At 32.3% G+C, this 14,546-nt stretch overlaps 1 protein-coding gene across 3 annotated transcripts; it reads left to right on the top strand.

The window, feature by feature from the left end:
- Positions 1–106: 106 nt before the first annotated feature.
- On the top strand, positions 107–14,276 carry LOC106060772 (N6-adenosine-methyltransferase subunit METTL3-like). Of its 3 annotated transcripts, none has more exons than XM_056035816.1 (16): positions 109–462; positions 4,409–4,572; positions 6,412–6,567; positions 6,748–6,794; positions 6,916–6,988; positions 7,208–7,297; positions 7,787–7,823; positions 8,526–8,645; positions 8,752–8,807; positions 9,739–9,870; positions 10,459–10,646; positions 11,695–11,733; positions 12,191–12,299; positions 12,614–12,679; positions 12,976–13,088; positions 13,880–14,276. In XM_056035816.1, exons 1-16 carry the CDS (start codon positions 291–293, stop codon positions 13,989–13,991), a joined length of 1,674 nt encoding a protein of 557 aa, XP_055891791.1. In that variant the 5' UTR covers positions 109–290; the 3' UTR covers positions 13,992–14,276. The 3 variants fall into 3 exon arrangements, with proteins under 3 accessions (XP_055891793.1, XP_055891791.1, XP_055891792.1); XM_056035817.1 differs by having other exon boundaries at positions 110–456; XM_056035818.1 differs by lacking the exons at positions 12,976–13,088; positions 13,880–14,276 and having other exon boundaries at positions 107–462; positions 12,191–12,328.
- The last annotated feature ends 270 nt before the right edge of the window (positions 14,277–14,546 follow it).

The raw sequence follows: 14,546 nt of genomic DNA, 5'->3' as shown, positions 1-14,546 counted from the left end.
TCTTTTATAGATCTAGAAAATGATCTATATAGACCTGGATTCTAAATTCAGAATATTAATTAAAATATTATTTTATTTTATTTGTGAGAAAAAAGAAAATACGAGGCGGAACATCCGGTGCTATTGTTTCAAAATGGCTGGTTATCAATTTAGATTTGGATATATCGTATAGATTTAGACTAGTGACTAGATGTAGGACTTTTCATTGGCTGTTGATTTATGTCCATTTTGTTCTTTTTTTTTTTTTTTTGAGTTGCTTTTGCATTTAAAGGCTTAAATCGTCTACCAAAATGTCTGACGCTTGGAACGATATTCAGGCCATAAAAAATCGCCAAAGCGATCTGCGGGCCAAAATGTTGGAAAGAAGGAAGCTTCGTGAGGGCTTGGCAGCAGAACTTACAAGCAGCGGAGGAGCACCTACTATTGCACCATTACATGTTGCTAGTGGTTCTAGTGGTAAAGGTCTCATTCAGTTCTAAAGCCTAGTCTATTGCTATAAGTTATAAGTTAGACTCTAGATTACTCAAGATAGGGATGTGAAATAAAAAAATGATCTTTGAAAAAACAATTTTTCGTTAAAGTACATTATTAAAATACTTTGAAAGAACTTTCCAATGGTGTATAAATTATGAATGTAAGTTAAACAATTAGAAAGTAAGAAAATTATGATTTTTTTGGTGGCGTTTTGACCTAACATTGGTTGACATGGAACAATGAAGATGAGAGCGTCTGGCTGGCTCAGCCAGTGAGACCCCCCCCCTCCCCCCCCCCCCCCCCCCCGCTCAAAAAGTTAAAAAGTTGGAATTGAGTTTCATAGACAATAGATCTACTTATTAGATAAGAAATTTAATCTAGTAGATCTAGTATTTTAAGTAAATTTCTAGCTCACAAATCTGATTTCATTTATAATTATGAACTTCACTTGTTTAGAATGTAAAAATTGATAAAATAAATAAATTATCGGGTCTAGTGCTACAAGAAATGTCTGAGGGGTGTGGACAAAATGGCGGCGTTGTGATGGGAGAAATTAACAAAATATTTTAAAAGTGGGATCAAAATCGCATGAAACAATTTTTTTCAAATGCGCTTTAAAATAATAAAAAAATAGAAGCAACCAAAAAAACTCTTTAAAATCTATTTAGACCTATACATAATTGCTATATCTACTAGCCTATGCAAGATTTTATTCTTAAAATAATTTAGTTTTCAAAAAAAATAAAAAATTAAAAATCCCATAGGGAGCAGTGCAAATTTATGCATAAACATTATAATCGATAACAATTAAAGTGAGCATGGTATTGTGATAAAACATGGCAGAAATATGGCCAGATATATATTCTATTAGCACAAAAAAAAATCAAGTTCTAAAACGTAACCTGAAATGAGTATCAGTAAAAATAAAAATATGTATACTTTCAAGTTTAAAAAAAGTAAGAAAATACACTTTTTAAAAAAAAATCCACATGAAAAAAATGTTCCTCAATATAAAATGTATCCATATTCACCCACTTTAGCAACGAGTTCAATGGATTTAAAATCATAATCGATTTCAATCAAGGGCCTATGAACAGAAAGTAAGAAAAACGGAACTCAAAATTTGACAACATTTTTTTACTTCCTGTCTTACGGATTTTCACATATCTACTCAAGAGTATCTAATCAATAATCTATCTTATCTTATATCTTATCTTAATAATCTTATATAACACAGACTTTACTTCAAAAAAGAAGATGATTACTCCTAAGATGATTACGTCCTACGCATCATGCATTTAGTCATGCATATTAACCAATGACTTAAATTCTGCCAAGTCATTGGTTTTCCTGGCTAGCTCAGGCAACCTATTCCATGCTTTAATAGCACTAGGGAAGAAGGAGTATTTGTACAAATTTGTCCTAGCATATGAGATGAGGAATGTGCCTTTATCTTTGTGTCTTTCAGAGTATTTTATTAAATTTTGTATTTGAAGATTTTGGTTAAGTGTTTTATGTATAATTGCTACTTTACTTTTGAGCCTTCTGTCCTGAAGGCTTTCTAAATTTAGTGATTTTACTAAAGGTGTTACTCTAGTCAAATGTGAATATTCGTTTGTTATGAATCTCACTGCTCTATTTTGTGTTTGTTCCAGTTTCTTAATGTTTTCTTGAGTTGAGGGATCCCAAACGGAGGATGCATATTATATTCTATTATTGGCCTAACCAAGGTTAAATAACATTTTAGTTTTATGTTCTTATTTGATTTATAGAAATTTCTTTTAATAAACCCTAATGCTTTGTTTGATTTTTTTATAGTTTCATCAATATGTGGATTCCATGACAGTTTTTCATTTATTATAACAACTAGGTATTTTGCATTTTTAGTCTGTGTTACTGGTTTTCCATGAATAAGATAAGTGGAATTAATTTGTTTTAGTTTTTTTGTTACTCTTAACAACTGACATTTTTCTGGGTGGAAAGACATGCTCCAATTTGATTCCCATTTCTGTAATTCATCTAATTCTCTTTCTAAAATATCTGTGTCTTGTGTTGTTTTTATTGTTCTATATATTATGCAATCGTCTGCAAATAATCTGACTTTTGTTCCTGAAGTAATGCAATTTGGTAAATCATTTATGTAAATTAAAAATAGTAGTGGACCTAAGACTGTTCCTTGAGTTTACTGTTATCAGTGTTGATTTAGAGCCATTTATTATTACAGTTTGTTCTCTCCCTATCAGAAAATCTTTAATCCACTGATGCCATGGACCATTAATGCAGAAATATTTTAATTTTTTTAAGCAAACTATGGTGGTTTACGATGTTACTACATAATTTACATATTATGTGTTCTAGAATTTTACATGTGATGCTGGTAAGTGATACTGGTCTGTAGTTTCCTGGGTCAGATTTCTCTCCTTTTTTAAATATGGGGGTGACATTAGCTTCTTTCCAGTCCTTTGGTAATCATGACAATCATCTAGACTAGATTATTAAATATATTTATTATGTACTAAAAATAACAGGATCATTTCCATGTATCAGTAACAAGAATAATAATGTAGTGGGGGTGGGTAGGACTTAAATGACATATATGTAATCTAGAGTATACTCCCCCACGTTGGAAGTAGTCTGGAACAATTCATTATAGATCTATATGCAACTGGGAAGGTGCAGTAACAAGAATAATAATGTAGTGGGGGAGGTGCAGGAGGACTGAAAAAAAAAATTCTAATGAGAACTACACTTAGTTGGGGAAGGGTTAGGGTGAGACCTGTGACATCACTTGTAAATAGAGAAAGGCTAGCAAGAGTGTGGAAAGTGACGTTGAATTGATTACACCTTGTCTTAAATTGTTGTACAAAGAGAATGGCTTAACCAAAAGAATTTGAAGATAATATTAATTTTTGTGTGTTATTTGTATGCCATGTCTGTTCACGTTTATTAATGTCCGTTCACTTTTAATTTTTTAAAAATTGTCCGCAAAGTGTGCAGACCCCACTTAAAGTAAACTTAAATTATATTTTTTTTTATAAACATGGGACTATCACGCAGCAAATATATTTTTATTGGCGAATGGCTGGGGAGTATTGAGAAATTTTATTTTTTTTCCTAGGTCTGACCATTACAGCAGATATAAAAATTATTATGCGCACAAAAGTGTCAGCAAAACAAACTTTTGCTCAGATTTTCCATCGTTTCCACACCTCCCCCTCCTCATTTATACCACTTGGTCATGTTGCTAAAAGTTTGCTGGTTTAAAATTTTAAACACCTGCTAAATATCTTTTCAACTTGATGGTCCTGATTTCAGGTTATGGGGGTTCCCAAGTTTTTAATAAAAGGATTGCGTCTAATAAGGATTGATGAATCAATGGGTGAAGCCAGAGGATAGGTGTTTCTGGGTTCAAACCCCACCTTTTTTTTACACACACCTAAATAAAATTTGGTAAACAGTAGTTTTGCATTTGTTTCTTAAAACTATAGTACCGAATACCATGAGAATAAAACCACAATCATCGAATCCAGTTGCAGCCCAATTATTGATATACTAAGTTTTACTTTAGAGAACAGTTTTAGCTTCACTTTTTCCTAATATATATCCTATTGTGTATGTAACTTTGATATTTATGTTCCTTCTATCTATCCATGTTACTTTGCTGTCTAGCAATGCTTCTTTTCTATTTATCCACATTACTTTATCTATCTATTTCTTATCTGTTTATCCATGTTACTTTCAATGATGTGGGATTAATTAAAATCATTGACATCGCTCACTTATCACAACATACCCATCTCTAAAGCTAGATCTCTGGATAAAACTAGAACTAGAAGCACTATTGCTTACCTAAAATTTTCATTCAATTGCTACCTTCTGTAAATATCACCCAGATATAATTTGCCAAGTATAAAATGATATAGTTATTCTTTAGGGGATATGACAGTTACTAAAGCTCTGATAACAACTACTTCAACAATCAGCACTATAAAACCTTTGCCAAGGGAGAACATTCAAGTCACACTGGATCCTGAAGTGGAAAAAAAGCTTTTGATGGTTCTTTGTGATATAAGTCTTGATATTCCATCCGATTCAAAGGTAATTATATTTTCAAGATAAGAAAAGGTAAGATAATTTTATTGGTCCAAACTAATGGAACTTCATTTTGATACAGTTGTCCATCTCAACATTACTACTATATTGTTACGTATTTCTGAATCTTCTGGCTAGATGTATTAGTTGGCACACAAATAAAAACACTGCAAAGAACTTGACGACTAAACTTTCAGTTTCATATAACTTTAATGACTATTAACTCTAACAATTTATTACTGTAACATGTAGCATAGAAGACTGTACAATATCTGTCAGTTTACAGTTAGCTATACTTCATTGCATTTCATCCCTTCACTTCGTTGCTATTCATCTCTTCTCAACTTGCATCGAGCCGTATTCCACAGAACAGACCAACGACACCCTTCCCAGTGTCGCTCCAGGTCTCCCAAAGCTGAACCAAGTCGTACTCAAGTCTACCTAATCAGAGCCGCACACGTCTTACATCAACTGTATCGACTGTAACGGCTCAAGTCCACTGTAGTTCGCTGTATAGACTTTAACGACAGTAGTCCACTCCAGTTAACTCTACCCTAGTTAACTTGCATCGAGTCGTACACATCTCTCTTCTACTGTCTCGCACAGTAGACAACAGTACCGACGACTCATTCACGACTGACTTTCACATTAACTCTCTGGCTTATATAGAGTCCCTAATCGATCCTCCAAAGTTCCACAAACACTGCTAGTATCTTCTGGAATAACACGTGAAGAAACGTCACATCCTGTCTTTGTTTATACATGTAGATTCCAGAAAACATCGGCCGCAGTGTCATCTTGCCGAGGTCACAAGTTGTGACCTCTATCTGTCACTGGACATTGATAGTACCTTTTGGAATAACATGTAAGGACACGTCACATCCTGTCTCTGTTTATACATGTACATTCCAGGGAACACCCGCTGCTGTGTTATCTCGTCGGGGTCACACGTTAACCTCTTCCTGTCACTGGTCATTTGTAACAATATATATATTTGTTACTCCATCTCTATAAAAGTTGTAATAAATGTCTAGATGTTCCTTCTAAAACGGAGGTTATAAAGTTTTGATTAAAGATAATATTTTGTTTTTGAATATCCTATTTAATTTCACGTTATGAAATATCTCTTTTAATATCCTATCTGATTTAAGGTTTGGATATATGTTTGATATTAATCATTTTTAGAATGTATTTAGCCTTATTCAGTGGTGAATCAACACTATATGGATCATCTCGTAGAAATGAGATGAAAGCTTGGTCATTAACTATGGTTGAAACAATGTGGCCCCAAACTGCAGTTTCCCTCTCTTTAGGCAGCTGTGTCTAGAGGAATGGCAGGTGTTAATACAGTTTGGGAGTGTAGTACTTTGTCTAAGGGCCACTGACTTTTCTTCAGGGTAGACTCCTGAAGCTTTTGCCATGTTTAGGTATAGCCTCGAGGCATCAGTGGTTTGGATTTAGAGTTTTCCTTCTCCTAGGTGGGGAGCCAGCTAAGATTAATGAGCCCCTCCTGTCCAAAGCTTACAAGTTTAGGCGCCTTCTCTTGTCAGTGATTACAGCTCACCCGACCCAAAATATGGCTGAGAAGCTATTTGAGATGCATGCCTTTGGAAGCATTTAGATAGTGCAGTGCTTATTTCCTTTACAACTTCTGGCAATAACAACCATACATAAATGCTAGTTAGGATATAAACTGTTATCCCATGCAATTTATGCCAAATAGTTCTAAGGGAATGCTAAAACCTTTCTGGTGCCCTTAGTGATTGAAATTTAATATTTGCTGCAAGTTTTGTATTTCAAATTGACCCATGTTTTGACTTGACCTTTTAAACTTTGGCCTCTTAGGTGATTGCTGAGCATACATCAAGGTTGATGGAAAGAGAAGTGGACTTGGGGATGATTGAGGAACTTTTAAAGAAGTTTGCATTACAAAAACTCATTACCATAAAATTCACAGAAACTTCGACAGGCTTAATTGTAAATTCATTGGATCTAAGCAAGGTAACCAGGTTTAGTGTGATGATTAGTACTGGACTTACTTTTATATCAATGATGGCTCTTTTTCACTTTGTTTTTAATAAGAAATGTTTTTACAAAATAATTTTGAAAAAGTAACATTTTGTATAATTTCTACAAATAAATTGTCTCTAAACTGTTTTTTCCCCCCTATTTCTATGTTAGCTTTCAGACATTATAAAGGGACAGACCAAAAAAAAAAGAAAGTGCAGGTAATGAATGTTTTAGGCTTACAGAATTATTTTTTTAATATATAATAGAATCTCCTAAGAAAGTTTTTCAAAGAATTTCTTTAATTATGTTTTTTTTTCTTTTTCGTTTCTGTACTTATAGTGATGATGAGGATGATGCAGAAGTCATCTCTAAACAATCTAGAACAACTGCTCCTGAATCTGGAGATATTGAGGTACCGGGTATCTTATTTTATCTGATTCATCGTTTTAACAATCTAAAGCTACCAAAATTTGTTGAGTAATCCCACTTATCAAAGGATTACTTCAATGTGTAAGCATTTGCCGTCATGAGACATACTGCTATTAGTAATTTTTCTTCCTTTATTGAAATGGACAAAATCTGCCCTATTGATTTAATCCCGTTGTTGCCATGTGCCCACTTTCTTTTGCAGAGCTTATTGTCAATGCAGTCAACAAAAGAGAGAGAGGAGAAAAAGTTGAATGAAGAAATACAGGCATTGCTTGTTACACAAACAGCTAAGGTGATAGACTTTTTTTTGTTGTTCCTTTCTATTGGAAATTTGTATCTCTGGTGGAACCCTATGAATAGCTAGTTATGTTGGTGACTCTGGTTTACAGAATATAGGAAGTGCTGTAAATTTATTTTTTTAAAAGGTATATGATAATTTCAGATTTCTAAGCTCCTGCCCTAGTAACACAAAGTAATTTTTTTTTTTTTTTTTTGGAAACAGTGGTCTTTTAATGTAGCATCGCTGACATTGTTTAATTTATGTCTTTGTTGAAAAATCTCTCAATCCTCATCTTCTTTCTATTTTCTCAAATGCCTTTTGGTTACCATATATATTTACCCACATTTCTCCATGTTGCTTTTCTTTTTTCTATATTACTGTATTTTATTGCTTGAAACCAAACCTTAAAAATTGAAAGCTAACCAAAGAGATTTTCTTTTTCCTTACTTCTATGTGTTTTCTTTGCATATTAGCATTAAAATTATTTTTTTTTGTTTACAGGAACAATATTTAGTAGAAAAATTCAAATCAAGAGGAGGTAATACATTTATTCAAAAATAATAACTTTGTGTTTTTTACTTAATACACCTTTTCAAAATGTCCTGATGACTGTTGGAAAGAATTTTTTTCAACTGACAGGTATGAATCAGGAACTCTTCACTCCAAGTCTTATCCTTGTCTGAAGGTTCTAGAATGGCAGTGTCAGTTACAACGATTGGGTCATGCCATATATGTGGCGCACATGCCCCATTCATAGATTCTGCTCGCTACAAGTGGATAGATGCCGCACTGACCATGGGGGATTTCTTCATATTCCAATTCTGTAACTGCTATGCCAGAACTTTTCAAATAACATTTTCCATTTCTTCAGTTGAAAAATTACCAGAGAAGTTCAATGACTAAGTTTTGTTCAAACAAAGCAGAAATATTATGGGGCATTATACATTTTAAAAAAGGCAATATACATTTTAATAGAGGCAATTTACATTTTAGTAATTCTATATTATTTTTTATTTTCCTTTTATTGAATTAATAGAAATTAAAATATCATTTAGTCATTGAAATAGTCAGTAGTAATGGTAAAAATTTTGTAGTTATTTTATTTTCAGTGCAGATTAGTATCCTATCATTGAAAACATTGTGAAAAATCCATCAGCACTATTTGAATAAAAGCAAATTAGTGTTGAGTTGAATTGTAATGCAGATATTTTGACTTCATGCTATTGTTTTCATTTACTAGGCCCACAGCTTCAAGAATTTTGTCAATGTGGGACAAGAGAAGAATGCCTTAGGTCTAACCCTGAAGGGGCGAATTGTAAACGACTTCATTTTAAAAAAATAATCAAAAAGCACACTGATGGTAGGTTTGTAGTGCTGATGTAGATACTATTTATTGAGATTTATGGATTTATGTTCTTCACTTTAACTAAACAATTTTTTTTTTCAAATACATTTTGGTGATACAGAATCACTAGGAGACTGTTCATTTTTGAATACATGTTTTCATATGGACATGTGTAAGGTGAGTAAACAAAACTTATATATAGCTTTGATTTATATACTTCACTTGTCCTTATCAATTGGTTATCCTTGTAACAGAATAAGTGAAGCTGGCAGCTTTTTTTTTTTTTTTAAAAAAAAGCAACTTTCTATAAATAGTGTAGCCCTTAGTCTTTCCTACATTTTGCAAGCAGTATTTTTTTTTTTTGACTCCAGTGAAGTTAGATGTACTAGCCATATCACTCTAAAAATAGTCTGGATTAACCTTCTCACGCACATTTGAGACTACTACCTATTTAGTTATATTTTTAATGTCCTTTTTTTTTTTTTGAAAATAGAAAACATAGGCATTATCAGTTAGAAGTTAATTCTTGTTTTTCAACTGATGGAAACAGGGCCGGTCCTAGGCATAGGCAAACTAGGCAGCTGCCTAGGGCCTCCAATTAAAGGGCGCCTTGCACAGGACTCTACTGTTAAAAAATGTTATTGTTGGAGTCAATAGGTTTTAAATAAATTGTGTAATTTTATTTTTTCGACGTTTATTTTTATTTTTCATTTTCATTCAATACCACAAATCCCCTTCGCCTAGGGCCTCCAATTATCTAAGGCTTGCCCCGATGAAAAGAAAAAAAAACATTATTTGCTTTTATGAGGTTTTTACATAGATTATTAATCACCAGCTCTTATGAAAAAAAAAAAAAAACATTATTTGCTTTTATGAGGTTTTTACATAGATTATTAATCACCAACTCTTGCTACTGATTTAAGGCAGTGGAGCAGTCTGTGTCATATAAAAAATGCCTTGATGTCCTCCACAACTGCTTCCAGATTCATAAAATATGTTGGTTGAACTTATTTAATATAACATGGGGTGTTCAGTTAATATTGATGAGAGCAGTGTCTACAATGGTTGAGTTTTTATATATTTATAATTTTTCATATTTTCTTCCCAGTATGTGCATTATGAAATAGACTACCCACCTAAAACTCTCCCATCAACAGACTTTATGAAGAAAGAATTATCATTGGGTAAATTGTCATCAGAAATTAGCGACGATGGAAGTGTTCAAATGTTTCCACCTCAGGTTTTATTTTGTTTGTTTGTTTAATGATCCAACTATTTCATTATGGTCATCTAGTGCTCTAGTGACTCTTTCTTATGTTTGTATTGTTTTGCTGTTTATCATATTGAAATCATAGTCACACAATGTTACACATTTATGTAGTTGTGGCAAAATATGTAGGTCACAGCTGGGGCTGCGCAGCCACGGGAAATATTGCATTTCTCACTAATATTCGGACTCTAAGACAAGCCTTATTAGTGTAGGGCTACTTACCTATATGCTGACTTGATTCAAATAAGCCATTAAAAGAAAACAAGAGTATACAATAAAAAAAAACTTAGCAATAAAAGCTAACACCAGCAAGCAAACAACTCTGTGAATAGGGTCCAGAACTTTCAATAGGAGAGTGCCTAGGCAAATCCTTTAAAGTTTAGTTTATTATTTTCCTTTTTTTATTCCCAGGTCTAAATATGCATCATTCTTTTTCAACACATTAACACTTGGCCCTTAAAACATGCATTCTCACAAAGTTTAAGTTGTCAACAAGTTTCTATTTATTTCTTTGTTAACTACTATATATTGTTATTATTATTTTTTATTTATATCTAGTGGATTCAGTGCGATCTACGCTACTTCGACATGTCCACCCTGGGCAAGTGTGCAGTCGTAATGGCTGATCCTCCCTGGGATATACACATGGAGCTACCCTATGGCACAATGGGTGACAATGAAATGAGACAGCTGGACATTCCAGGACTCCAGGATGATGGTTTTATTTTTCTTTGGGTCACTGGCAGGTCAGGAATGCTATTAATCATTTTTTGATTATTAACTAGTTAACTAGTTCTGTCTGTTACTGCAGTAACCAGAAATAAAAAATTCTGAAGTTCACACTTGTATTCTGTGTTTTCAAATCAATACAGATTAATAGGTTTCCGTAAGTTAGAATAGTGACAAGGGCTGTATACCTATGTACATGCCTTAAAGTCTAACATGAAAACAATATATATATTTTAACAATGAATACAATTTTTATTTTTAAGATTGTAGGCCTACATTACTTTTATTTTTTTTGTACATAGAAGCAAGGTGAGTCACTTCTGCATAAAAGTGTTCTTTTTTATGTTATATTATCTTGTCCTTAAAGTAAAAATAATTCTTTCACCTTTTTAACTAGACACATCTGCTCTAGTTGTCTCATACAATTAGGAAGCATCAAATACTTTTATTAAAGTCCAGAAGTTTTCCTTTGATCTTTTATATTGCCATACTGTATTAACAAAAAATTGGCTCACTGATCATAACTTTGATATCTGTTCTCATATCTTCGTTATATGATTAAAGTAGTTATAGTTATATTATCATGAAGGAAATTTTTTTTAATTGTTGAAATAATGTTATTGTGGGTGTTTGGTGGCTGAGTGGAAAAGTGCTTGGCTTGGGTTCGAATCCCAGTGAAGACTGGAATGTGAATTTCTGGATTTTGGTTCCACCGTACGAGGGCCATATCCATTTAACTAATATTGCTCTTTCTTTAAAAGTTCTAACCAGCACCATTGATTAGATTTGACATTTTTCTCATTTATTGGCATGTTCATTCATAAAAATTATCAATATAAAAATATAAAATATGTTCATAAAAAACTAGACATATATTTGAAGTCCTTAAAGATATGAATGTAAAAGAAACATACACTTTGAATCCCTTTTATCAAATTGGCCTCTAAATTTTTGTTTGTGTTTTTAAAGTATGTTAACCACTTCATTTTACATCAACTAAAAGTTAATTTATTTCATAAACCACAGATATCTGTTAATTCAAAACATTTATTTGTCTAATAACAGAGCCATGGAGCTTGGCAGAGAATGCTTAGAGCTTTGGGGGTATGTCAAAGTATTTTTTTTTTATTATTATTAAAAAAAAATGTTTTTTAAATTGAGAAATGATAGTCTTCTCAGACTTCAAGATTCATAATAAATGGCCCAAAGTTTATAATGGTGGTCTCCTATGAATGATCTCTGTGGTAAGAGCTTGCAGCCCTATGTGCTGAATGACTAGATGATACAGGAAGACCCAAGTCTAAATATATTATGATGAAAATTCTTGAATTCTGCAAGGATTCAAATCAGGTTTATTTGACTCATCATTGTTACTATGACTCAACCAACACACACACTGCTCAGAATGTTTAATTAGTCAAGAAATAAGGTGCATAAAATATTGCACCTCAGAATGGAACTGAATTGCTAATGTTTAATGTTGAAACTTCATAGTTAATGCACATTGTTTCAAATCTTGTCATCTTTTTTTTTAACACTGATTTTGTTTACTATTTTTTAGGTACAAGCGTGTGGATGAAATAATATGGGTCAAAACTAATCAATTACAAAGGATAATCAGAACTGGCAGAACCGGGCACTGGTTGAATCATGGAAAAGAACATTGTTTAGTTAGTACACAATGAAGATGATTTGTCTTGTAATTACTTTTTTAAACAAATGTTTTATTAATGCTATTTTTTTAATATTATTATATTCAAAACTGTTACTCTTATAATAATAATAATCTTTATTATCCATAAGGAAATTTGTTTTACAATTTGTGTATCAGACCAAACAAAACAATAAAATTATAGAATACCAAAATATATACATTCATATCAGATTCACTCATAATTTACATATGAAATGTTTGTTTCAGATAGTTGAATTTTATTTAATGATTGATAAATTATATCTTTATATCTGACATTTCTCTGCACAGGTTGGTGTAAAAGGTAATCCTAAGGGAGTGAACAAAGGCATGGACTGTGATGTTATTGTTGCAGAAGTAAGATATCTATTTCATTGTCTAAATTTTAAAGTTTTACTTTTTTTTTCTCTCTCTCTATCTTAACTCCTGCACACACACACAATACCTACAATTTGTCAAAAAAGTGTATTTCATATTTAGCTATTCTCTTAAGGCTTAATTAATTTATGGATCAATTACCTTTATTCCTCCCCATTTAATTCCAACCAAAGTCTCATTCAGTTCTTAGATCTTGTCTTTGCATAGCTTCTTTTGTCTCAGTTCAATTTTCTTTTTCCAAAAATGTTGCATTTAAAAAAAAAATTGGATTCCAGGTGCGTGCCACCAGCCATAAGCCAGATGAAATATATGGTATTATTGAGCGACTTTCCCCAGGCACAAGAAAAGTAGAGCTTTTTGGAAGACCACATAATGTTCAGCCAAACTGGTAAAATTTTTGGTTTTCTTTATTGCTTAATCAGTCATTTAAAATTTAACGACTTGCTTTATGAAAACAATAAGTATTGAACATAATATTTGATGATGTATCTTTCTGTTTTATTAAGATGATTTTATGTTGAGTATATTTTTAAAAAATCATTTGAATGTAGTTTTCTTTCATGTTTTGGAGTTGTCCTGGATCATTTGACACAACTTTTTTTCTTTCGTTGGCTTTTCAAATATAGGAACTTGAGCTATCCACATTTTCAATATTCAATATTTTCCATCAGGTTAGGTCTAAGTAGAGATTTAAAAAAAGATGAGAAAAAAACAAAACTGCAAAAATTAAAATCATTTTGATGTTATTTTTAAGAATCATTTCATTTTTAACCTATAACCCAAAAACTTTAAAAAAAAAATTAGATTTCTTTTTCATTTTAATTTGCTTTTCACTTGAATACAACATTGCTGAGATCCACCTTATAGACCATCATCACATATTTCCTTTTTTTCTTAAATGTGTTTTTAGTTTGGTGATTCTTGTGGGGTTTTTTTTTTTAGTGTGGTGATTCTTGTGGAGTTTTTTTAGTGTGGTGATTCTTGTGTTTTTTTAGTGTGGTGATTCTTGTTGGGGTTTTAGTGTGGTGATTCTTTTTTTTTTTTTTTTAGTGTGGTGATTTTTGTGATATTTTCTTGCAAGTACCCATTAGTTTTTCAGGATAGCTGTAGTTTGGAGACCTGCACAAGTTGTATGTATCTATGTGAGTTCTCTAACATTTAGGAAACAATTTGTTTCAGGATCACCTTGGGCAATCAACTTGAAGGAGTCAGATTAAAAGATCCTGACATTGTGAAATTATTCCGAGAGAAGTATCCTGATGGAAATTGTATGGGCCCCCCAAAGAAGTGATGTAACAGTCCAGGACCCAAAACTGACTTGTTGGGTCACATGATCATCACCATGCCACTACAAACAAATGAACTACAAAACTAATTCTACAGATTGTTCAGTGAACACAAGTATTGTCCATGTGACTTCACAGCAAACTGATTGGAAGGGTCTTGGGATCCTTTTTTTTTTACATTTACTGCCTTTATTTGGTTTAATTTTTTGGAATATTATTGTACATTGATGTCAACATTTTTGTCAGTTTCTTTTGTTGATACAAAATAAATAAATAGGAAAAAAAAAGAATAGTTGATTTAAAATTGTTTTTATTTTTCTTCTGACTTTACATTTATGAAGATAACAACTAATAGCGCAGTTTGGGTTACCAGTGCTCAAATGTGGCTGTTAAAAGAATCCTAAAATAAATGTTCATTATTTGAAATAAATTTAAGTTGGCAGCTTACTAATAAACTACTGGAATAGAAATATGGATGCTTATTATAACATACATAGACAGCAACTATCAAGTCTTGTGAAGTCAAGATCCCCATTCCAAGTGTTCCTTGTCCACCCTTC

This window comes from Biomphalaria glabrata, chromosome 7 (assembly GCF_947242115.1).
Source record: "Biomphalaria glabrata chromosome 7, xgBioGlab47.1, whole genome shotgun sequence".
NCBI lineage: Eukaryota > Metazoa > Mollusca > Gastropoda > Planorbidae > Biomphalaria > Biomphalaria glabrata.
This window is presented reverse-complemented; position numbering and strand designations above follow the sequence as displayed.